Raw genomic sequence first — 27,353 nt, forward strand, 5'->3', positions numbered from 1 at the left:
TGATATGAGAGCAAAATCCATTGCAATTAAATATCAAATATGAAAACAAATATTTCTAAGGACAACTCTAATGATAAGATTGTGATTAATATATAAATATGGGGAAACCTATAGTACTCCAAACAACTTTGGGAAGTCATCACCACTTAAGCACTTCAGCACTTATTATTCTGAAAAATGTACTCTTGGATATTCTCCAGCCCTTAATGACAGAATTATATATACTCTTCATAAAGAGTCAGCAATGAAGCATAGTTAAAAAACTTAGGTTTCATATGTTATATTTACATTTTCCTTCCCTTTATTAAAGAATAAACTGTTTAAGGGGAACTTATTGGCCTATGTTTTAAAAAAAAATATGCATTTCATTAAACCAAAGGATTCTTCTACCTAGAAATATTATGCCACTCACTAAAATTTCACCTATGACATTTGATTGTTATTTTTTATTTTATTTCCAATATGTTCATACTTATAAAGACATACCCAACCAAACACACTGATCAATTTTGGTAATCTACTAGAAAATCCAAACATTGTTCAAGCTCAGAAGGTCTCCTAGGAGTAGACGTACAGATTGCATCCATCTACTGAAAGTGACTCTGTCAGATCTTGGTTCTCCACAGGGAGATGTAGTGATACAGTGACTTGTAAAGCAGAGACAGAAGGTGTCAACTAAGCAGTTAAAAACAGTTAAGCTCAGAAATAGGTAGACAACAACTGCTCATGGAACAACTGCAGCCATTCTCCTTGTAATTTGTGATGGTGCCACTATCTGTGAGTCCAATGTGTAGTACCTACTCAATGACCAAACCAGAGGCGATGGCAAGGAATATTGCTATTGCCTGCTCTGTTGTTGAACCTCAGTGTATGACATAACAGCACTGCTATGAATAATAGGAAACTGAATATGGGAAAGACTATTTGTACAGTAAGGAGAAGAAAAAGATCTACAATAAAGAGGGACTTCCTTTATCACTAGAAATAAAAATGATGGCAAAATCCAACTTTCTTTTCAAGGCTACCACAATATGAATATATTTTCTATCTATACTTGTCTGTCGCATGATACATCATGCAAAAATTTTCCTGCACATCATGTTTCAAGATCCAAAATGTAACCAAATAATATTTGGTCTTTATGCTTTTCTTCCCTATTTCCTACAGGCTGTGAATTGGGATATTGTCATTAGCCACACCTATTCTTAAATGACTGGTAATTTATTTTCTACAGGGCGGGCCATCACATACACAAAGACAGCATCATTGCCAGACTTGTAAACATACCATAAACATAAGATCTTTAGGTGAATAACAAAATATTGCATAAACAATGCTGCTGAGGATCATATATATATTCAACAACTCTTGGAGAATGAAAAATATATTTTAATCAACAAGAAAAAAACCCTACTTTTTTCTTGCGAAGTGGAAGTACTTTGGTACATGTTGAATTACTGGGCCTTTCTGAGTAGTTGAATGGTATTTGTTCTGAAAGTTTGCCTACTGTGAGTTTTTAATACTGGACAAATTTAACTCTAATACAGACATTGATGGGAGGATCTCCTTGAGACATGAGGAACAAGGAGACTTATAAAAGCGGCGGGCTGGATAAGACAGTTTAAAAACAGAGAATGCAAACTCTTTAATTAATGGTAAAAATAATTTAATGTAGGATGTATTTGTAACATCCTAGTGGCTCTTCTACAGTGTCAATGTCAATACATCATAAATCTATTTTGCATTAGAAGTTTTTGCTTTAAAAGTATTATTTATTCTTACACTTCCTCACTTTTAATATTCTTATTTCAAAATATAAAACTTAGTGCTTTAAAAAGTCCCATTGGTTATCAAATTCAGTCAGAACTCTGTTAAAAGAAAACTGTGATTTAAAAAAAAATAGTCTTGTCACTTTTAAAAATTATTTAAAGCTAGCAAGATTACATTCTGTTGCACAGAACAGAAATTTTATTTGCAAAGGAACTCATGATTTTTAAAAGGTCATTCTGTTTATAGAAGAAATAAAGATATCTACATTATCTAAAAAAAAAGTTTCAGAGTGAAAAAAAGATTTTGGTTGACTAAACTGTTTAATCTGTAGTTGAATTTTATATTATTAAAATGAAACATTTTATTTGTGCCCAGAAAAACTGCTTACAGATAAGCCTTCTCCTCCTTATTGTGGCTCCCTGGTCTGTGTTTTGTAATTAATGGCATGTGTTAATATAATTATGTCAATTTACAATGTATTAATTTCTACCTGGTTACTCAACCTAAGCACACGATCATTCCGCAGTAAACATAAGAAGGTAATAGTAAGGGCACTTACATAATGCAGCTGATGTGTTGTAAATATATGTCCAATTTACACCATGGTAATGTGTTCATGTAGATGTGCTGAACTGCTTATATGTTAATTTGTGAGTTCCAAGATGACTGTGTTATACTGATAGACTGTACGTCATAATCATCCAAGATTTCTAGGCATCCCTGTTAGAACAGCTAACTGCTATTGCACATGTGAATAGTCAGTATTACAAGATGATATCTCAGGAAAGGGTCCTGTAAATCATGAGCAAAGTCAGTTTATTCTTTAAAATCTTTTTGAAGAAATTACAGTTTAAAATATTACTGAAAAAAGAATGTTTTGAAGAAAAAAATGGCTTTATGATACCTTAAATCATACTTTGAGCCCAAATATTTAAAAATGTTTCAATATATAAGTCACTTTTGTTTCAAAGGATGCTAGATCTGTAAATACAATTGATACCTGTGATTTTCCAAGGATCATTCTACTGATTTTACTGGATCACAACTTTAGCCTCTCCATGTCTTTAGGGACTTGTTGGGGTGTTGCTGTCTTTTTTTTTTTTTTAGTGAAAAATGAGGATAGTATTATTTACTTATCTCATTGGAATACCACAAGAGTTAGTAATTACCATTTGCACAGTTTTGGATATAACATGGCATCAGCAGTTTGTCAAGTGCAGAAAGTATTAGGTTTTCCCTTGCATCCCTGTTTAAAAATACACCTACCTGAACTCCTTTATATGATTCTGTCCTGAAATACATGTAAAATATATTCTTCAAAGTCTAGATATTGTCCTTTACCCACTGATATGGAATCAATGTGTGATAGCTAAATTGTTATCTCCTCTTCCACTTCTGTCACATGCTCTCTTGGGAAGAATTGTATCTAATAATGTTTGATGCCCACCATGGAGAATATTAAAATACTTCAATAACTAAAAATAATAAAAAAGAGTTATTTTTATAAAGTACAAGCTAGACACCAGCTTTATTTTTAATTCTGAACGATTTGAGCTGCTCTTTTTTTTTTTGTTAGGATTTTTCCAAGGACCAAAAAAGGGGGAAAAAAATGGGGAAAAAAAGTCTTTTTTTTGTGTAAAAATAGCTATTCCTTTTTCATTCTTTCAATTCTGGTTTGTATTGCAGAGTGTTCTAATTTTAAAAATACTTAAAAGTGGATATATATGGCGTTTGTGGGTTTGGGATTTTTATTCATGAAACTTCTGCTTTACAAACTTTAGCTAAGTGTGCTTCAAAGTCTGATAAGAGCAAAAGAAAGATAATCCTTATTTATGGTATTAACTCAAGAAGTCCTGATTTCAGTTAGAAAGCAGTGGAAGAAAGTAAAATATACGTGAAATAAGAGTGAAATACATGTGTGCACCACATTAGAAATCACTAATTAATCTACGATTAAAACCTGTCGCTATCAGAGATGGAAATTCAATGTATCTTGGATTTGTCCACAGTATAATATGCATTTACCTCCCTATAGAACATAAAAATGACCAGACAGGACTGAGACTAGCATGTGATGAAAATTTTCCCTTATAAATGTTTTTCAACAGAAAAAAAACCCCAAATTTTTAACAACAGTAACAAAATTCTAATTCTACTTCTTAGGTTTTCTGATATGAATTTAAAAAAATCCCCAGAAGTGACATTTTGTTAACTAAAATTAAGCTTATTCTTCTTGGAAAGTCCTGCAATAATGTCTTATGTTTGATACGATATAATCAAATTGATATAGGATTTTCTTAGATCTCCTTCCAGTTTCTTACAGAAGGGAGTATTTCTGTCTATGTTACTCTGAGCATAATTCAGAGATTCCCTTGCTACAATCAGGGGATACTATACCTCTTGATACCATCAAGAGGAGGAAACACAACATGTGGTAGGAGATATATTTCAGACAGGAAACTTGGTTTATAAAAACAGTACCATTTTCCACAGTACAATTTCTGATTCAGAATATTTTTTCTGTCCAAATAACTTGGTTACCACCATGGGAAAAAACAAAACTAAAAAAACCCAATAAAAAAAAAAAACAACACCCTTGACCTTTTTGACTGGGATTATTTGAAAACATCATTTTGGCAAAGGTTAAACACTTTTCCTAAACCTACTCCTACTTTCATAACATAATAATCAGCACCTAATTTTCAATGCTGATATAAAACACCATCATTTTTCATTTTTTAGCAAATTGTGTATATTACCCACTTCAACTGATTGACTTGTTGGTGACTTCACAATCCAGCAAACACATTTATTTAAGAAATGCAGACCTCTAGTACATGCTATCATAAACTCATCCATTCATCTGACTTGATGATGAGAGCCCACCAAGAACCCTACCTAAAAGTACTTGTCCATATGAGACAGGCAAATGAAATAGTAAAAAGATGTAAAGATTGCATACTTTAACATACCATGTTCAGGCATCACAAAGTATTCCTCAAATGTTTATTATATTTTGGTATTGCAAAACACTGCACACCTTACCATCACAGATTATTTACTTTTCTGATTAAGAACTATGAAAACATTCCAATTTCAACAATTAAACTCCAAAGTCTGGAGAGTCTACAGAAGCAGCTAAATAAATCAGAAATATTGGAAAAATGATTAAACAGGAACTTTGTCTTAGTTTCAAATGCTTAACTGCTTGAGACAGAAAATCATGCAAGAAGTACTGAAAAGTTGCATCTAGATCGTAGGACTATCTGGTGAAACTTTCACTCAACAGGAGGGATTGACTTTATAATTTAGAATCATCCTATACTGCGAATAACAATAAAGAGCAGCAAGACATAAAGGAAAGGGTCTGTCAGGATCAGATTCTAAACTGTAGCAAGGCAGAAGGGGGGTGGGAGTGAGAAAGCCACTTACTATTTTTTCTTTCACTGCTTCCACATGGTCAGTTCCTGGCAAAGGTGCTTTTTGAACAGGAATTTCTTCTTCCTGAGCTTTTTCAGCTTTCAAAACCGTTTGTGAAATCCCAGTTATCAAACCCTCTTTCTTAACATCCTCTTCCTTCTTAGCTTGCGGTTCCTTATAAGGTGCTTCAGCTTCTGCTTTCTGTTCAGCAACACGATCTTTAGACTCAGCTGTAATTTGTTCTTTTTTGTCCTCTGGATGTGAAGTGCTCTTTTCTGGGAGCACAGGTTTTTTATCTTCTTCCAATGTGCTTAGGGGTTTCTTTTGGTCTGAACTTATTGTTGCAGGAATTTTATCTGCTGAAAGTGTCTTTGACAGTTTCCCTTGCTGAAGTTTTGGTTCTTCTTTTTGAGCTTCCTGTTGGATTTTCTCCACTGATGAAGTTTTCATGATTTTCTCATGCTGAAGTTTTGGATCTTCTTTCTGAATTCCATGTTGGATTTTATCACCTGAAACTGCCTTTGACAACTGGACCTCCTGACGTTGTGCATCTTCCTTCTGAGCTGCAGGTTGGATTTTGTCAGCTGATAGTGCTTTTGCCATTTTCATCTGTTGGAGTTTTGGGTCTTCTTTCTGAATTCCATGTAAAATTTTGTCAGCTGAGGGTATCTTTGCCAGTTTTGCCTCTTGAAGTTTTATGTCTTCCTTCTGGACTCCATGCAAAATTTTATCAGCTGAGGATGTTTTTGCCAGTTTTGCCTCTTGAAATTTTGCATCCTCCTTCTGAACTCCATGTAAAATCTTATCAGATGAGGCTGCCTTTGTCAGTTTTGTTTGCTGGAGTCTTGGGTCTTCCTTCTGAGAAACACGTTGGATTTTATCAGCTGAGGGTGTCTTGACAAGTTTCCCCTGCTTAAGTTTTGCATCTTCTTTTTGAATTCCTTGTTGGATTTTATCAGCTGACAATGTTTTTTCCAGTCTCCCCTGCTGAAGTTTTGGAACTTCCTTCTGAACGCCTGGTTCTTCTTTCGGTTTTGCTGCTGCTGGAGTAGGCGGTGTGGAAGTCTTCTGAGGGGAATGTGAGACAGCAGGCATCGGCTGTTTTTGAGGAGCAGCAGGTGGTTTGGATACTGGTTGTGAAGGGCCTGCTTTCGGAAGTGGCACCTTGCCCATATCCCCAAGTTGTCCTGACATTGCCCTTTGGGTCTGGCAGTTTAAGCACAGCCATTCCTGTACCTGTGATACAACAAACATATGAAGTTACTTATTTGAAAACTTAACAGTAAAATCATATGGCTTTCTCAACTGATACAGCTGAATACTTTTAATCCGAACACTACGCATACTGAGAAGTTATTTTCTCTGTTTGTTGCTCTTGCAGGAAGATCCATAACACCTTTCTAACAGAAGTGAACCATGTCAGGTTCCAGAAAGCCAAGCTGAACAAATATAAAAATACACTGTGAAAACAATTTCATTGTTCCAAAGTATTGACAGCCTTTATGTACAAAGTTTGCTTATGTATTTCTAACAGCTACTGTCTTCTAAAGCCTCTATAATCTATCAGTAGGTCTCTCTAATTTTGTAAATCTGAGTAAAAAGGGACCAACAGGGACTCATGGATCTTTGTGTTTCTCTTCAGAAGTTACCTTCCCCTCTTGAATTTGTGTATATATATCAGTGTAGAAATTTAATATGGCTGTAACCCGGAAGGACAATCACCTGTCTGCTCTCTTTACTGCTAAATCCCTGCTGCACACTGGCTCCTTTTACTCTTCTTCCCAGAAAATCAGAAAAAAAGGACAAATGCTTGTATCTGTGCAAAAGATCTTGTTGCCAGTTGCCTAGCTACTACATGAGAGGAGTAATGAGACTGTTTCCAGTGGGATTTGGGGTACAGTTTCTTTAGCAAAAGCAAATTTTAAACACAGAAAGTACTGAAAGGAAAGAAAAAGCCCAGAATCTTCTGGATACTAGAATAGATAATGAAGCTCTACTTCACTAGTGCAAAATGAGCTTCACTGGAGAAGAAGAGATCTATGCTGTACAATAAAATCCTTGTATGCTTGTTTTCAACTCCTTCTACTGTGACAATGGAAGGTCTCAGCAATTCAGTTATTGTATCTCTCTGATTTAGAGAACTTAGTGACCTACTGAATATAAAACACATGAAAACCAGCAAAATTGTTCTATTAGTAACTATATAGGTAATACTGCTGATAATATTAGGGTATTACAGATGACTGATCAGTTATATACCATCGAATACTGCAGAACATCCAACGGTATATAATCAGTTGCCCAGAAGATGTGGCATCTAATTAGCAGAAGGGGTATCTGGATGAACTGTGCAGCCCCAGAAACATTCACGCATTTTATAATAACAACACAGTAATAAATGAGGCAACACCAAAAGCAGAGACTGGAACTCCAGCACTGCCCCTGCCACCAAAGAATGCCCGAATGACAGGGGTGTAAGCACCAGACTCCCTGCTTTCCTTCTGACTCCAGGCAACCTGCCTTTTTCAGCGTAGAGGGGCCTCACTTCAGCAAATGCACTGGCAGGTTTTCCCACCAAGAGTACTTAACACGTGGTGATGCCAGCATTTTGTCATTGATATGGCATTTCTCACAGAGTGATAAGGGTTGGTCATGATAGGACCACAAATGGCTTTTCAACATAGTTAACCAGAAGTGAGGCATCTTTCTATTAATCCCTAACGATGGAGCTTATGTGCTCAGCTCTCACATCCCAACCAGGATATTTCTGAGCACATTGGTATCATTAAGACATTTTGAGATTAGCTGGTTTCAAACACTTTCTAGACTTATCTAAAGTCTACCAAAACCCCAATTTGTGAAGTCTATCTGCATACTTCAGATACAAATCCCATTGCTAAATGACTTTACAATTCTCTCGTTTTTTTGTTTTTAAAATAACTGAATCACTGCTGTGATGCTGCCCCTTTGAAAAAATAGCTGATTAAGCTAATAAGTGAAATATAAATTGCAAGAACTGCAGACAAAATGACAATTGCATGTAAAACAAAATTTAGTAAGAAACGCTCATGTGGGCTAATTTTGTTGAAATGGAACTAAGGAAAGGCTATTTAATGTCTAAAATAATTTTCTTTGTCTGACAAATTTTTTTTCATGCACAAGAAATGCAAGAATGCATGCATTTTCAGTTAGGTCATCTAACTATTGCCTTGTGTATTTATTATTCTACTTTTAAAGAAAATGACCAAACTAGTGAGTCCTAGTAATTGACACAAATAAATATTTATTAAAAGTATTTGGCACTATTGTCCCAATAAATGCAGTTTATTGATTTAATCAGCTGTCTCCAAATGCAATGAAGCCCCTAATAGTTAGTTACTGTACCCTTTGCAACTCCAAACTGAATGTGGCTCTGTCTCAGACTATTAAATATAATTTAGGTCTAGCTTTTCTGTGGACAAAAGCATTAAAACATAATCCGTCAGGGCAGATGATCCTTCTCCATAGGACTTAAAGTGCTCCAACCACACATCATTTATCTGGGAAGCACTTATTAAGAAATACAAATAAAAGTAATTTCTTTTTTAAAGAATGTGTAAAATGTAACTTAGTTTTCTTGCAAATATTTGTTAGAGGGATTTATCTGGAATTTTTACTATATTTTCCTCCCTTTTTATGGGCAGCAACTTTTTTTTTCCTAGAAAACAGCTAAGTATGTTGTGAACTGTCTTTTATAAACTTCAAATAGAAGTAACACACCAGGAAACAAATTTGGCCCGCAGAAAATCATGCTGTTAGTATTATCAGGAGTCTGTAAGTGACTAAATACACTAGATAACATTTTGCATAAATAGACCACAGAAAAAAGATCCAATTTCATAGTACCCTTGATTCTTTTCTCATAAAGATTGTAAATCACTACACAAAGTTGACTAGATAACTATAATAGATTAATTTTTTAATTAAATTTATTGGAGGGCCTAAAAGCTTTTAAACCCAGTAAAAAGGGGGCAGGTTTTGCCTTCTCCAATCAGCCTGACAAATACTCATTTCACAGTGTAAGCAGAAATAATACCGTTATTATTTGTGCTAATACATCTTCTGTCAGCATGGGGCATGGGAATAAGACAATACTTAAATGTTATTAAGCTTCTCAGAATCTAGCTTTAACCATCTTTAATTTCATAAAAACATAATTAAGTGGCTTCTACCAGGAAATAATCCATGGTTCAAGAGTTTGCTGAATTTCACACACATGCTATATAGAAATTCTTAAAGAACATGTTACTTTATACATTAATTGCACATGTTCTTCTCACAGTACCATTTGTTTGTGACATAAGTTCCATTTATTTCCTTATAATATATCCATATCCAGTTTCTAGGGTCTCTATACTTGTTTCTTTTCTATACATCTTCATTTGGCTCTTACTACTTCTAGCTCTGCTTGTTATGTAGATCCTATTTAGTACCTCTTCAGCTGCAGCCTACTCACTGCTCATACACTTGCTCCTTCTCAGATTCATCAAGTCACTTCCCTTCCCTCATTTAAATCCTTCACCGACTCAATTCTTTGAACTGCCTATAATAACTTCAGCAACTTTAGTAGTAGTATTAAGTATTTAAAAACCAAAACAGTTACCCAGCCACTGTTTCCTCTCAGCTTTGCTCATGGTCCCTATTCAGTCTCTTTTCCCTGGAGTAAAATTCTTCAACTCAAGGACTGTGCTCTGTGCTGAGCACATAGTAGAACAAGTCTCTTAAAAAGGAAAATAGTGACAATTAACATGAGCAAGGGAAGGTGACGATGACCAAATTGGCAAACTGCACTAAATCTTGTCAAGAGATGGAAGTCCCAGTCTTGCCTCCCTGACATACTGACGCAAGTGATGCTAGTGAAATGACCTGGAATTGTCCGGATATGCAGTGATTTAACGAACCTTGCTATTGTTTTCTTGGACTTTTGTTATATCTGCATCTCTTTGCCACTTTATTTTTTAGTGTTATATAGGCATGGCAAATATTTTTCCCAAGCTGTGTGTTTTAAATTACAATCTAAGTTTTTATAATCGTGCAGATACTTGATCACAAAAGAGCCTACAAAAATATTCTTGTATCACCAGCCCTCTAGCTTCTGATTCTCTCCCAGAATGGTTCTCTGTAAAATCAAATTTTGTACGGTGAAGTCATATGCCTCAGTTTTAGACCTGTCTTCTCCTCAGTTAACCTCATGCCCTGAATGCAAGCTTTTCCCTGAGGCTACCTTTTCAGTTAGCCTGTCAACCCAAATTTCTTAGGACTTGGGAAATGGACGTCATCTTGTTTCAGCAGTCTTCACTAGATAAATCTTCTTAGCTCTTCACAGAATTCTTCACACCCTTTGGTTCCTGAATTGGCAGTAGACACTATTACTGGCATCACAAGTGATACTAGTGTGCTTTAATATTCTGAATCCATGGCTCTCTCCCTGTGTTTTCAGCAATCCTTACAACCCCATATTGCTGGACAGAACAAAGTAGCTGTGCCACAACGTTTTCCTCATTCAGTTTTGTACTAAACAAATGTCATCCTGAAAAGGGCATACATCTAACATTCATTGTGAATGTCTATTTTTCAGTTGTCATGCAAGAGCTCAGGCATTTCAGTTCCTTTGCTTTTGTATTTGCATACCACAATGTTAGATAATTTCAAGTTGAAAATAATAGGGTCAACTATTCCATCTCCCTGCCAGTCAAGGATTTTTTATTGCAGTATGTTGATAAATTCATTACTTACTCTTGGCAAACACTAATTGGTAAACTAGAGTTTTTCTTTAACTGAAAGTAACTCAAAGTACTTAATATATTTGTGAAGGTGAAAACAAACGCTTTTTCCCATAAAACATCTCTAAGTTACTTCAGAAGGCAAAAGCTTTAGTTTCATTTAGACACTAACCAACTCAGCCAACTACTTCCTTAGATCATATTTTTATCCCTTCCTAATTCTTCTTCTTTACTGCTTGCAGTACAGTAAAATCACAAAACCAACATAGGAATGAAAAAAGCATTAAGAAATAAATCTCTGAAAAATTAATATCCTTCTGATTTCAGTATCTAAAATAAACACATTGCAAATCAGAATCTTTACCAAAAACCATATTCTAATTATAAAAAACTGAATAGATCTATGAAAAGAAAGCACACTTTTTCTCCCTAATTACCTTATAAACAAAACAGGGGGAGAAGCAGTGCAGGCAGTGACTAAAATATTTTTCTTATTACTCAAATTTGCCATCTTCTTTTTTACTAAGCATAGATTTGAGTATGTGTCTTAGAAAACAAAATAAACATACATTTCAAATTAAGACAACTCTGGTATAAATACTAATATAAACTATTTATTCTGAGACTCTAGAACAGTTTTAGCTGGGATATTTATTTTTAATTGATTTGGTTTTTATTTTAACAAACTTGTACAGCATGTTTCCAAGATCTCATATGAATAAGCCACTTAATGAAACAGTAGAAAAAGTAACTGAATAGCACACCCAGAGAGGAAAAGTAATCTGATAAGCATAGCAAACTCTGTCTTGAAGATCAGAAAAAGCAGGGATAAGGAATGAATTTCCAAAAATTGAGCTAAGTCAAATTCTGCAAAGCTAATTTAAACAAGCAACAAAATATTTGGTATCCTTGCAGATAAAAAGATATCCACAGTGCAGTTAAGATTGCTTCAGAGTTAAAGGTATGGTACACCTAATATGTGCTTTAATCTCAAATTTTTATAACAGTTAGATTGAACACAAGCAAATGTCACCAGGAAATGAGCACACAGAATAGAAATCATCATATTGGATGTGGAAATGCACGATCATAGTCTAATAGTATTCATTAAAGTACATTGGCATGAGAAAGCCAAATCAAGCAGCTATGAGATATACATAATCCACCCAAATTGAGTTACACACAGCTTACCCACATTCAACTCACATCCACTTCTATTTAATGTGTAGAAGTGTTTCTGGTAACTACAGCTCTGCTAGTCCAATTCAAATGTTTACAAAGTTTTAGAAAATTATTTGAAAGAAAGTAGAATTGATGCTTGTGATGAAGAAAAGGGCCATATACTAAAAAGCAATATGGGTTTACTGGAGGAATACTGTCAGAAAAACCTTGTATTTTTTTCATGGATAATATAATTTATTCTACACGTAAAAATGAAACTATTACACATTGAGCATACCTGGATTCCAGAACAATAACTGAACCTGTGCCACCATGAAATGATTAGTCAAATTAGTAGAGATGAGTCAAGAAATTGCTAGGCAGGGAAAACACATCTCCTATAGAGGGAAATTACCCTACATCCTTCCTAAGTAGCCAGCTTGGCAGAGACAGGGTCCACAGTTGAGCCTTTATGGTGTCCAGAATTAGGAAAATATAGAAAGGTTTTCATAGATACTGTGTGCCTGTGGAGGTCACAGACAGTTTTCCAGGATCATTCTCCTGAATTTATACACATAAATATTGTCTAAAATGTCACTTAGGATCTTAAACATATTTTTGGATTTCACCCCAAGTGGAGAAAGAATGTGCAAACAAATGCCTAGTCAGATGGCTGATTTTTGGAGAAGAGGTTAGAAGAATATGGCTAATTTAACCAAGGGAAATGGATCCCACAAATATGATTTATATAGGGGGAAAGGTATACTGGCTACAAACCAAATGGATATGAATTGTCCATGGATAAATTTAGGTTTGAAACTAGAAGATCTTCTTTGCCATTAGTGATTTGCAGTTTGGAGTACGATACAATAGGAGTGGTGGCACAGAGAAAAGCAGCTGATTTCAGCATATGATGTGATTGCCAACAAAATCACTCAATGATTCATGAAATCCTACCAGTTTTACAAACTGCATTCCTGTAATAGTACTCATGAGCAGAATGCATTATATAATTAGCATTAAATAAATTTGTAGCATTTAGCCAACTTTAAATGTCAAGCTATCTTTCAGCCACCAAAGAGAGATCATAGAAATCCACAAAAGCTGGTTCAGGTAAATGTACAGCATCAACTTAAAAAAAAAAAAAACACCACCAACCAAATCCAGCAATAATTCCTGCATAATTAACAAGTTTGTCAATAGAAGGAGGAAGGGATTACTTTTTTAGTTTGAGAATGCCTTTTTTTTGTTTGAAGTTGCAATCAAGCTGAGATTGTTATCTGAACAATGCAAAAAGATGACCAGCTTTTATCTCTTTCTCAAAAAAAAGTTTTCAGTATGTGATTGAAGAAGATCAAGTTATCTCAGCATCTCAGATTATTGTCATTAACTGATAAGCTTACTCTTACGCCATGACAACTATGAAATAAAGCAAGCTATTTTCAACTATTTTCACTGCAGAGTTGTATACGTACCCAATTACCACTGCTTATGTGGCTTGTTGGTGTATACATTAAAAGTCACAAAAACTGACATGACAAAAAATGGATTTTATGTATTTATTTCTGTTGCCACTGGGAAGCCAATACAGCAAAAATGAGTGAGAGACTCTTACCTATTTTTTCTGTATGCATCAGTAGAAATATTTGCTATATGCTTCCTGGCTACTTCTGTACAGAGCTACTGAAGACAGTGATTGCTATCCAGGCTTATGCAGCTCAGTTATGGTATATATAAAAAAGTCTCAAAAGACTTTGGTCAGTGTGTTGGAAGATACAACTAGTATCAAAATAAGAATATAATAAAGCTTACTTCTCTTTGTGTCAACTTTGAAGTGCAACAGAAACCCAGAACAAAAAAATGCCAAAAAAATGATATTTAACCTTTGCCTGCTAAAAGGCATTGCCACTGAGAGTGCTGGTATTTGTTCTGAACTGTGATACCTTAGCATATAGTCTGCTTGATGAGTTGCCTTTTCTGCATGCTGCTGTAAGGCACTTTACTTTTTTTACTTGGTGTCTGATGGGCAGCAATAAAAGTAAAATCTATTTTATTCTATGGCTGCAGTCCACAATCTTCTGTCTTAGATTATGGGAATTCTAATCATTACCGAAGGAAATCGAGCAGTTCTAATAAAAGAAATCTTAAATTTCTGAAGGCTGTTTTAGCTTGCCATCTTTAGAATGAAACGTTTTGGAGTTAAACTGTCGTTAAATCCCTTAAAAATTACCTCTTGATTTTTTTTGCCTTCAGTTGCTTTAAGCATCTTCCAGCATCTCTTAATGGCAATATATTTCATGCTTTTAGAGGGAGAAAGAAACATTCCAGAATATTAGAAGACACATTCAAATCACATAATTCAAGTTTATTGAAATTACCGTACAATTATTCAGTGTGGTCCAACTGAACACTTACTTCTTCAGGCTGTTAAATCTTATTTGTAGCTTAGCATTTTTCAAAACACTGGGGTAGGCACTACCTAAGCAGGCGAGAAAGCAGGATTTCCACTGAATTGTGGTTGTGTATTGTGTAGACATTTGTAATTGTGGTTGGTAACTTTTACCTTTGATGGAGAAAACCAGGAACATTTAGAAGGCAGTTAATCTCACCTATCATAGGACATTAGATAAAAACACTGGCACTTTTAAAGTGCCTGTTTGTGTCCACTGACTATAGGGCAAGAGTGTAGCTAATCAGACCGGTTACTCATGTCTACAGCTGACCTACTGAATATCACCTTGATTTTTGAGCTGGAAGAAACTGCAACAAATAAGAAAAGAATAAAGATATGGGAGAACACACAATAGCAATGAGATAGCATTGACCAGTACACTGGGTGCATAGTTACCCCCTCAAAATCTGCTCTGGAGCCTTTATCTTCAATGCAGTGACTATGGGCAACCACTATTTGGATCTTCCCCTCCTTTTTGTTTTTCCTTATCCTTAATGTCTTCCATTCAAATTTGTGATTGCTCACTAACAGAAGCTTTCAGGGACTGTGAATTTCTGAATAAACACATCTTGGATGCTGGACTGATAACAACAGCGTAAGAGCTCAAAAAGGTGCCAAACAGTCCACCTATTTTTCTAAAGTGTTGGTACATCCCAAGAAATTCTTCTCTACCTTGTTATTATCCTGTCAAACAAAGCCTGATGACCTCCACAGGTCCCTTTCAACTGCAACCATTATGTGATTCTGTGAATGTGCTGAAAAATAACACCCTAGCAACAGAAACTGTAATATTTTCTTCAGTCAAAAGGTTTCAAAATTTAAAATCTTAAATAAAAAGGTCTATTTTATAGAGTAGTAGAAAAATGAGAAAGTTATTCCTAATGCCCTAAGATTTGCTTTGGCTCCAGAAAAAAATGAAAGCACTCATGGAACTTTGTCAGCTGGTTTGCTGTCGCTAATGATCTCTTCTTTTTCTCCCACACCAAGTGTTAAAGGAAGAGAATTGTAAATACTGCAGCAGATTACCAGAGAAGTACAGAGGAATCAGTGTTTCTCCCATGTGTCAGGAATTATCTGCTCCTTAATTTTAATAGGGTTGGGACTGCTGAATATTCCACTAAATTATGAACAGATGAAATACAGAATATGACAACACAAGGATGACCTACTTCCTCAAGTGATGACAATTCTGAAATGTGTATGCCCTTACCTTACTTCAAGATACATCCCAGCACCTTCAGAAAAAGCTCAAATTTTGTCTTTTTAGAAACTGCTCTGTTGTTTGGAAATTTTTATTTTAGTAATTAAATTTGATAGATAATGGGATTTTTACATGTATAGTGTCTGTGTATAATTTAATTTCCTTTAGTTATTTTGCTGAAGGCCCTTAGAGGCTTAGAAGTATGCTGTCAATGCACAAAAATGTATCACTAAAGTATACATCATCATAGACACAAAAGAAGCAAAGCTGTCAAAAAAGAACTGCTTTTTTATTGTGGAGAGGGAACATTACTATACTTGTTTTTACTCTGCATCTAACTGCACTGTCATGTGTTTGTTGCTTTTTTCATGCACTGTTGTAACAAGATGACCGGTAGTCCTCCTTTGTCTTGGCAGGTTTAGCTGTAGAGGTGCTGTTGCCCAGAACAAAGGAATGAGCCTTTCTCCTCAGTTTTACTTACACAGCGAAATTCCCATCAAGCATTTTACTGCCTCTGGTGACCACTTCTTTTGTTACCATGGCAAAAACAACCCCAATGAAGGAAAAAGCAACAAACCGGATATGGGCATCATCCAAAGGCCAAAGAAGTCAATGGAAGAGCCTTAAGTACTTCAGTGGAATTGGGATAATTCAGATCTGTGTAGACTTTGAGAAATTCTGGATTACAATGAAAATCCACAAACATTAATCTGAAACAGAGTACATGTCCTTTTATAACTGTGCAAGGAATAGAGCTCCTTTAGACAATTATATATCATACTTGTGATATTGAAATCTTTGTGCTTGTAATTTTTTACAAACTTAGGGAACAAAAGATAAGTAATTGATGTAAATCACTTGGGTAAGAAGCTCTTGACAAGACAATGGAATAGAAGGTACAAATTCACCTAAAACTAGGAACCAGAAACTTTAGTGGGCTGGTAGCCCAGTAAGCTTGGCTATACCATATGAATCAGTTAAAAATGTGCCCTTTAGGTGAACTTATCTAATTATAACATGAAAACCACACCTCTAGAAGTTAGGATACTTGCCTCCACCTGAAGACCTTCACCCACCAAGCTTGCGCAGTAAAATTAAAAGACGCTGCACCTTTAAATGAAGATGAGGACACTACACACCAATCAGCTTTAAGATATGGAATTATGGGCACCAGTAGAAGGTTGATAAACAATGAATATGGTAGTTATGCTAATTTACAATGTATAAATGAATTACTGTTTTAGTGCTGGGTATGCTAGTTTTGTGGGGATACCCCCTAGCATCCCCTTCTGCACAGAACCGGCAATAAACAGCTAATACCTTGACTCTGTGTGTTATTGGCTTGCACAGTGGGTGAACGATCCCACAAGTTTTGGGACAACACTTGCAGTGTCTGTCATGATAACACTGAAAAATCTCCAGGTGCTACCACAATATAAATCTGTAATAATACTAACCTCTAATTCACACAGAATGGTACCCTGTAAGCCTATGGGTTGAATGTTTTAATTAGTGAATCTATAAAATTGAATTTAGGAAAGCTGTTAATAGCCAGTGTTTTATCAAGGGAGGGTTAAAAAAGTCTCTCCTATAATAAATGTCCTTGTGATTTTCCATCTCTACCAAAGATTAATTAAAATATGTATCCTATTGTTGATTTCTTGAGTTCAAATGTTTTTACTTTTACATACAAACTTTCCAGACTGTATACTATGGCTTTGTTTTAGAATACATACTACCATCCATTTATTTTTGTATTTCCAGTATGAACATCTGAAGAGTTAGATATGTGGAGTGGCATTTAGGTTTGGGTATTGGGTTTTCTGCTAAAGTGTAATACTCCAAGTTTTTTTCAGAGTGCTTCCACAGTTAACTGCTGTCCTGTAGTCAAAGAAAGAACCTATTCCTATCACCCCAAGTCAGTGTACCCTTCTTTCACTGTGATGAACTTCATAAAAGGTAAGAGGATCCATAGGGGAATCCTCTTCTGGCAGGAAACTATGCATGCTCAATAGTGCAAGCAATATTGGTAGTCATAGGTATACATGATAGTGCCTTAAAACGCAATACAATTTTTAGAAACCAAGAAGCCAATCAAACAAACACGAACTAGATTTATTTTTCATTTTCTTTTTGTTTTTTTAAGTCTTTAAGATATTTTTGAATGTTGGCTTTTTCTACAAAATATGCATGAAAATCAGATGTGGAGAGTTTTCTGTCGTTACACATCAATGACAATACCATCTTTATATTAAGCAGTCTTCCAATCCACAAAGTCCATCCCAGCATGTTTTCAATATTATTTTGGTATCTCACTTTTCACTCACAAAAGACACTGGAGATTCAGTATTTACTTCCAAGATAAAAAGATAATAATTACATTCATAAACATATTTCAGCATATATCTGACAATCATAGTCAGATGACAACTGTTGCAATGACATTCTCTTTCACAGGTTCTTTTAAGGAGATTCCCAATTAGATGACTAAAACAATTTCAACTTACTTGCAATCATGACAAATGAACATGCTGTTGTGCATTAATTAACAGCAGTATATGACCTGTATTTACATTATTCTTAACTTGCTTTGATAGTATGATTGTAGTTGTTCCATTTAGATCACATAGACCAAAGAAATCCAAGGTCTTGTTACTGTCTGAAGTAATAATTTTATAGTAAAACACAGTTTTTAATAATTGGTTATTTACAAACTAGTTTGAGCTTTAATAATGTTAGGTTATTGCAATCCTCCTTGGCTATATGTAGATGTTGAGCAGCCCTAGCATGATCCTTTGTACCTTTTATTATAACAGTCTCAAATAATAACTGTTTTCTATGCCTTCTAGCAGCTGAATCACTATTCCCCACACAATTGGTCAGCAGAGAGTGTGAGTATTCCCATCCCATCATTGCTATTATTTGCTCTGAACTGACAAAATGTCTAGTGTCACGGATGGCACTAAAACAACAAACAATTCCACCCCCTTAAGAGTTTGTGGTCTATTCAGTCCTGTGTTCAATGCTGACCTTTAATGGAGAGTCTAGAGAAAATTGGTTTTGTTCAAAAACTAGGGCTTAGCTATAGAACTAGATGAGGTGAATTCTGTAGTAAAAAGGAGAACTATTCTTAATGTTTCAGAGTGCCTACTGCTCAGTGGATCTTTATCGCATCTGAGAATATATATTTGATGATAAACTATAAATACAACCCTTTTATCTGAACCTTAATGGATCATATTAATAAACAGCTCAACCATACGCTGTAAAATCTTTTTAATTTGGTCATCCCCAATAGAAATACAGAGACAAACACATCATTATTCTGAAAAGTCATTTTGCATTTTGTTTGCTCTTGCAAACCAGATAATCCTAAAACTAACATGTGTAGTTCATTTCAACAATATGTTTTGCAAAACCAAAAATCTCTGCTAAGACAGATTGAAATGTGTCTGCCTTTTGCTCATATTTAGTCTGTTACTGCATGAATAGTCCCTTTTATGAAGAGGGATTGGCATGCTATTTCACATAAGTGGAAGTGGCTGATCTACACTCCAAGTGAAATGCTATGGAGGAGGATGGAAATACTTGCTTAAAGAATAGAAGGTTGTTTTTTTTTTTATTCCTAGCTCCATCCAGCCGCATCTCACCTAAATTTTAATACTTAACTGAGGAGCTAAAGTTTTGACCCTTGCTACTCAAATTTGCTCACCAGGCTATGGGACATTATCTCCAGATACAAACACCATTAGTGGGCTGACTACTATATCTATTCCTGATTAGGGAGAGAGCCTGCAGCAAACTATGCTCCAGAGAAACCTCACTTCAAGAACGAATTTGAGATGTGCTGAGAGCCTACGCTAAAGTCCAAAGATAAACCTTTCTTAAAAAGATAGCTTGAAATAAGGTCCTAAATCTGTATTGTGATACCTAAATAAATGGTCTGATTTTCAAAAGCTCTAAATAGCTAAAGACACTTCCACTGACTCCCATTTTTCAGTTCATCTCTGCTGTTTGAATCTTACTTTAATCAGAACCACAGTGTGCATATCTGTTTCATCACTTATGTTTATAGTACTTGGCTTTATCATTTGAGTTTATTATCATTCAGTAATGATTTATGTATAATGTTTGCTCTCCATGTTACGTGATTGATATATGAATCCTTTAGGTGCTGAAAATGAGGGGGAAAGGCAAAGAAACAAACAGACAAAAAGACTGGGGAATAATTCATAGTCAAGGAAACAGACTGTTCTCAAGGAAGTGAGCACAGGTCGAGCAGAAAGTGAAGGAAAATCACTTACCTGGCTTTGGAAATTTATATTAATCATTAGCTACAAATACAGTGAGAAGGTTGCATATAACCATTTCCTGATATACTGGCAGCTGCCATGGCAGTAAAGAGATGATAAAGTAAACAAAGGAAATAGATATTACATCTGTGCAGAAGGAACACAACTTTGTGTGATACGATACATGCTGAGAAGGACATACACCTTCCAGCAACTTCTTGAGCTCTTCCCAACAGACATCTCTCCTAAATACCCAAAATGAGGAGGTGAAAACCATACTAACGTGCCTGCTTTAAGGTCATGACAAGGGCAGCATGAAGAGATGGCAGAGCACAGGAGCACGGAAATAGTCACAGCCGCCATCTCCTACAAAAAACTGGCTGGTTTTGCAACATACGGGTCAGAATAACACTTTTTTATTAGGTGTGGCCATTTTTACTGATAAGAGGCAAACTCCCAAGCTTTGAGGCAACGCAGTCCAAAGTCCAGTGAAAGGCAAAGGGAGACATGAGGTGCAGGTGCAAAAGGGGAAAACCAAGCTTTTTTTAGTGTCTTGGCTTCTGCCTCCTTTTGAGATTTATGCTGATTATATCTTAAGAAAACTGTGGTAGACACATTTTAACTAATACTTACCTTTTCTGCATGTCCTGCTCATTGATTTTAACTTGCCCTTTCCTGCCTACAATTTTGCCCTTGTACAGCCATACAATAGGAAATACTGGAAAGATTGTCCTAAAAATGAATATGCCATTTAATCTGCAAGATAATCCTGTCAAACATTGTAACTCAGAAAAGCGGAGCATGCTGTGCACTTCCATAATTTGGCAAACACATACATGAAGAATTAAAAATAAAATATTTTTCTTGGAAAACTTCAGACCAATATTCATTAAAATTTCTTCTCAATGTTTCTTACAGAAACATGCTTGCAATCTGTTTAAAAGCATAACATACTGTGATGCTACAGTATGACTTAAAGCAGATGTTTTCTTGGCATTTAATGTGCAAATAAATCCTATATACTCCAGCAATCATACATAATAAGCTTGAGTTTACTTTCAAGAGACACCATGAGTACAATTATGCAAAGAAAATACCAAATAATCTAAACCCATGTAAGTCTGCCCAAAACAAATGTACTGCTAACTCTCAATATAAATATTAAATATAAGAGGAAAAGACAGGTTTTAACTGCTAGGAAAAAACCAAACCAAACCAAACCAAAAACAACCACAAAACAAACCAAAGCCAGTGAAATGAGGTGACTTAGCTTTTCTGTCTCGTTAGTGTTATGAATCAGTGGTAGCTCCTTGGAAGTAAGTAAAGGTAAGACCCCAAAATACTGAGCTGAACTATGGTAAGAGTACTCAGTTTCCCAATGGACTTGCAATGCCTGGTAATAGACACATGCATTATACTGTTACCTCACGCCAAAGATTCATAGTCAGGGTAAAACCTCAAACTATACGATCCACAGAGTCCAGGAGTGCATTCATAAAATGGAGCTTTTTAAAATATTAACCTCATTTGTATTTTTGGAGGAAATATTTGTTTCTGTAAGACTGAATAAGTTTTAATTGAAACTCCACAATTCTTTCTAAACAAAAATATCAAATGTTTCCAGTCTCCCAGAATGCTACATTAATTACTTGAAGATTATTTGTGTTAAGCTTGTAAAATTCAGTTTTTCACATCTCAGAATATACACAGTACTGCTTTAGTGATTATGAAGCGGGGAAAAAAAAATCTACACAGATAGCAAAAAACAAAGTGCCCCTGAAATGATCTTCCTGCAGTCCTTAGATGCTCTTTTGCTACTTTTTGCTATCTCCAGAAGAATAAAGAATCCTCTCAAAGCAACTATGTTAGCTCAGCTTTAATACTAATTACACAATTACTTAGCTAGTTAAGATGATTCAGAATTCCTCCTTGATGAGAAGACAGAGAATCCAATTGCTGAAGATTTAAGATATTAAATTTTCCATGAAAAGGGCAAATCAATAATCTTACACTCATACATGTGTGAGTGATACACAGATGGACATTCACACGCACACATATCTATGCAGGGCACTGTAGGAAGCCAAACAACTCACTCAATATATTCTTATGGTCAGAAGGGGCCATTATTCTCAACAGATTTGACCCTTTAATGCCCAAATCCATCTGGTTTCACCAAGAGGTTTCTACTCTCAACCTTTCAGCATTTATTTTAGAAAGATATGCAAAATTATGGGGGAGGAACTTCTCCATCTTCAAAGTTAATTGTTCCAATAACTACTCTATCTGTCGAAAATTTTTTACATGTAGACTCTTAGATGACAGAAAAAAAATCCAGTGAAAATATGAATTTTTAATTATATTTGTCTTTCTAAAGAATCATACTAAAACTTTAAAAAGTTAAACTTTAAAGCAAGCATTGCAAGACCAAAATTCATGTGATACAAGCTCAGCACTTTCCTACATCATGTAGCTGGATTACAAATATACATTGTACTCACAGTCCCTTCTGGCAACAAATATCGAGTTATTTTGTCACGAAAATAGCTTCCGTTTTAAACTAGGCAAAACTTTGTAGCAGTAATGCTAAAAAACAGAATAAATATGGCTGTACTTATCTTGAAATCACACAGTTTCCATTTGTATTTTAAATCATACTTATTGGTTTTGTACCTTACATCAGATTTAACAAACCTTATCCTTGTGGTTAACACCACAAAGTCAGCAGAAACTGCATGGAAGCTTAACTTTTATCTTGAAAGCATGGCTTGTCTTCAACCATGTCTTGAAAGGGTATTTGATGCTAAAATGTCCTTGGTAAAACTTTTAGATATATTGCAATTGTAGAAAACTTTTAGAAATATTTTAAAATACTTTTAATATAAAATGTTTCTGGGTTCTAAGGTTAACTGCTCTTTTTACTCTACTGACAAGAACCCATCTGTCCTTTTGGAAGTAAACAATTCTCTTACTTTAGTTCTACACCCAAAATATTAACATACGTCACAAAAGCAAACAAAAATTTTAATTCTCCAAATCTCGGACTGAGTTCTATTTTTTTATCCCTTATTAAAAAAAGACATAACCAAAACCAAAAAACAAACAACATGAATAGCATATAAGTAAGTAAGAGCAACATTCATTTGAATTTTTACGTAGTCAGCTTTTGTTTCTTCATGATTGCCTATGTGGACTACAATTAGCTGTCTATCAAACATGTTGCTGTTATTCAGAATAGACTGATCTTATTTTCTCATTGAAAATAAATTTTCAAGTCTTAATTAATCTTGAAGCATTTGCTCAACCCTTGAAACACTTTTTTAAAGAACCTGTTTACATCATAGATAACATAACATGATGCAGTCTTCCAGGATGAGTGATACTAATGTCAGCTTCTAATTAATTTAATTGCAGGTTCCCTATTAAGTCAAGAACAAACATCTGGAGATAAAAATGACAAAGAAGTCAATAGCTCTCAATTGTTTGATGAAAAGTCAAAAGTGAAAAAAAAAACCAAAAACCAACAGCCCCCAAAACATCTTCCTTCCTAAGTTTTGTATTTCTTTCTTTCTCCCTTCTCTTTCTTCGCTTTCTAGTCATGTGGGGAAAAAAAAAAGAAAAGAAAAAAGAGGAAGACAGAAGAGATGCTGAACAACAAGAGTCAGCTGGGTTAGACATGTCATGTCAAACTAACACACAAAATGCATTTTTTTCTGGAAAAATGTTGTTGATGAAACAAATGTGTTCATCTCTGTTCTCTACACAATGGCAGTCCAAATTCGGCCAATGGAATTCAGGTGATTAAACTAAACTGAGGATCTTATCCAGATAGCACCTCTACTGTTCTGTGTAAAAATCCTGAGCAAAAATTTTACATTTATTTTTATGGTAATTTTATTCTTCTTCAGAGACAGTTCCACATTTTCTCTGCTATTTATAACCTCTCCACTCTAATCAGGATATTCATATATGAAATAGTCTGAAAATAATGAAATAACAACATTTTACAAAAAAAGAAGTGGAACAGCCTTTGCTGGTCATCTCCAAATCTCCTTATTTTTCTAAAATTAGCACAATTTCCAGAAAAAAAAAAAAAGAGCCTTTCGGTAAAAACATTCAAAATAATTGTTTTGTTCTTTGCTTTGTGGCAACTGAACAACTTAGCTAGTTTATTGACACCTTAATTCATAATTTATAAAACCAGGATATAATTTTTTTACATGTTTTGTCTGTTGTTTTTGTTTTAAGAAAGATATCTTTGAAACAGAAACTTACTCATATTTTTATGCAACTATATAGTTTAAATTAGGAATTCTCATTTACATTCTAACTATTAATTTTTTTAAAATCATATATATCATGTAAGCCAATTTAAAAAAAAAAAAAAATAAAACCTTTTTGGTAAAATAGGCATCTGCCTGAGTAAAAAAAAAATATCAATTATGCTATATATTGGTAAAAATTTTAAATAACCACAGACAACAAGAGCCTTTGTAAACATGGGTTATGGAAAGCTGCAGACATAAATGCATGAAAATTGTATTACAGAGATCATAACTCCAGATGTACAGCACAGAGAATTCAAATTTCTTTCTAAAACATACCAGAAATTATCATATCTATATTATAGTCTATGTAATCAATTCCCAAGCCTTTGACACTAGAATAATATACAGTGTGCTTGTAAAATGAACCATTTATGGAGCTCTCTTCAAAAAAACATCTCCAGGCAATGAAGTGGAAAGTTCACATCTGTCTTCAAGGGCAGAACTGGAAGCAGTTTCCAGTATGCAGAAGTGAATTTTTGGACATCAAAGCAGTTACAATTATGCCCTCCAATAATCTGCATTTAATATAAATCCCATACTTCAGAATAATATTTTTTACTTCAAGATGGCACTTGGATACAATCATTCTAATTATTCTGCAAATACAACTAAGCATATTTTTTTAAAAACCTTGAATTTTTACTGCTGTGTTTTCAGATATTTTGCAGTATATATTCACTTTGTTCTGTTTCAAATACAATTAAAATACAGTTAAAGCAGTAATTCCAACACAAAAATGTTTAAATTACACTGGTATCTGTAAAAAAAAGAAAAAAAAATTGTGCAAATATCTATTTCAACTGACTATTCATTCCATAGTCATGTTTGGGAAGTTAAACCATAACCCAAAATGCCTAGCTAGATTTGTAAAATCCACCATTCATGAGTTTGTTTTGGAGGTCTCACTGTTGGTTGAACATCTACCTATGTCACCAATCTGACAGATTCATTTTATCACAGTATTTATCATTGTTTTGCTTAAATCTCCCTGATTATGCTACATTGGAACCTAGAAGAAAACATTATACTTTAATGCTTTATTAGCTACTTTTCCATCACAGTTAAAAAATGTACATTACAACAATAATGTATTATAGCAAAACTGTAGATAGCTCAGAAATTACTAGCTCTTTTCAGTTCTCTTGTTCTAATGAAGTATTTGCCCAATAAATCTTCCCTGGGCATTGCATCTTACAAAACTAATTTGTTGATATTTTTTGATAAGTATGCTGTATAATATTACCAAAACATTCCTTAGAAATTACTTATAAGAAAAGTATTGCTATCAATAATCATTAATGAATTTAATTGGTGATGTTGATCATGCCAGTGGGAAAACGAAGACATATCTGCAACAACATTGAGTACTTTAGGACAAAAATTTATCTATGTAATTGCAGAATAAACTGTGCTGAAGAGAAGAAGCCAGAGAAGAACTAAGTCTGGTTTTGTCTGGTTTTAAGTAAAAGGATTCACCAAATTAAATCAACAAGCCCCATGAACTGATGTAACAAGCACATGCACAAATCAAAGTAGGATATGGTTTAAGAGTTTAACAAAAATCTGGATAAACCAGCAAAGCTCAGTAATTACAAATGTTGGGGAAAAGACACTGTGCCACAGTGCAAGGCTTGACAGGATGAATGCTCACAAACAGACACCACTGAAAAGAACTGGGAAACTCAACTGCTGGAGAACGAAGCACAACAAAACTCAGAGGACCTTGGGCAGCTCCAAGTTAACAAAGAATACCTCTTACTCTCATTCCATCAATAAAGATCCTTCTCAGAAAAATGCTGATTTAAAAAGGGGGGAAAAGAGCGCTGCTCTCTCTGTGAAGCCTTCATGCTTCGGTAAGTAATTTGTATTACATAACAGCAGTAAGTACGGTAACAATACACTTTAAGCAAAATACATATCTGTAGGACTGGCTGATCTGCTCTTAGAACTTCCTCTCCAAAAACTGATGAACGCTCTAGGAAGTTGTACGTTTGCTAGTTTGATTTGAAAAACACGTCATGGTGAATCTGTTGTAAAAGTTTTCTGTCTGCCAAAGCATGGGGTTGAAAACTGATGTCCAAATATAATTTTTTTTAATAGCTTCTTCTTAATATGAATCAGCTTTAATCAGTATGTCAGAAAATGAATCCATTTGATCAGAAGAACTATCCAAAGCATCTACGCTTGATAGAGATTTTTATGCAACCAATCAGGAAATAAACTCACTGAGTTTCCAGAATTATTGGAGATAAGAAAATATGTTCTACCTGGTCTGAATAAAAAGACTGTAAGTAAATAAAAGACTCAAATGAAGTTCTAGAAATTATTAAAAGTCATATTGAATATCATGCAGTACTTCAAACTCAGGCTACTTTTCTTAAATGACACTCAACAATGTGAATGCAGTTTATATTTCCTGCCCAAACCCACCCACAACTGTTCTCAAGCCGACCCAGATTGGTTCTACTTGGTTTAAACTCTCCATGTTTAGCTGCAAAGTGTCATCATCTTACATTACCTTTACAACAATGAAAGGCAGGAAATATTTCTAAAATGTCTTCTTGTGAAAAAACTGCACTACCTCATTACATTTTTATAAAGTGTGCATATTTCTAATGAGACACTAAGAGATGGCTACATGAACAAAAACCACTGTACAATGGAGCAGATCAAGGGAACCTGGAAAATGTCATTTGAGGGCAACAGTGAGATTGCATTTTAGGAAGCTCAGAGAATTGGTACATTTTTTGTGCTATCTTCTGTTCTCATTACAGTTTGACAATTTTCACCAGAACAAATTAAGTTTGTGATATTTTCTATTCTCATTACAATCTATGTGACAAGAATGCATTATAAATTTGCCATTTTCTATCCCTTTTACAATCATTATTACAAGAATAAATTACATCAGCATTCATGGCTGATAGTTTATCACTCTGTGCACAGATCTACCAGATAGATAGATAA

General features: G+C 34.7%; 1 protein-coding gene across 1 annotated transcript in view; it reads right to left on the minus strand.

Moving 5' to 3' along the window:
* The window catches only part of PCLO (piccolo presynaptic cytomatrix protein), a 367,233-nt gene that overhangs the window by 194,140 nt on the left and 145,740 nt on the right, over positions 1-27,353 (minus strand). Inside the window, 1 exon segment of the mRNA XM_010580944.1 lies at positions 5,203-6,426. Within this exon segment, the coding sequence (XP_010579246.1) occupies positions 5,203-6,426 (1,224 nt within the window).

Source organism: Haliaeetus leucocephalus, unplaced genomic scaffold (genome assembly GCF_000737465.1).
Source record: "Haliaeetus leucocephalus isolate CR32 unplaced genomic scaffold, Haliaeetus_leucocephalus-4.0 Scaffold751, whole genome shotgun sequence".
NCBI classification, from domain to species: domain Eukaryota; kingdom Metazoa; phylum Chordata; class Aves; order Accipitriformes; family Accipitridae; genus Haliaeetus; species Haliaeetus leucocephalus.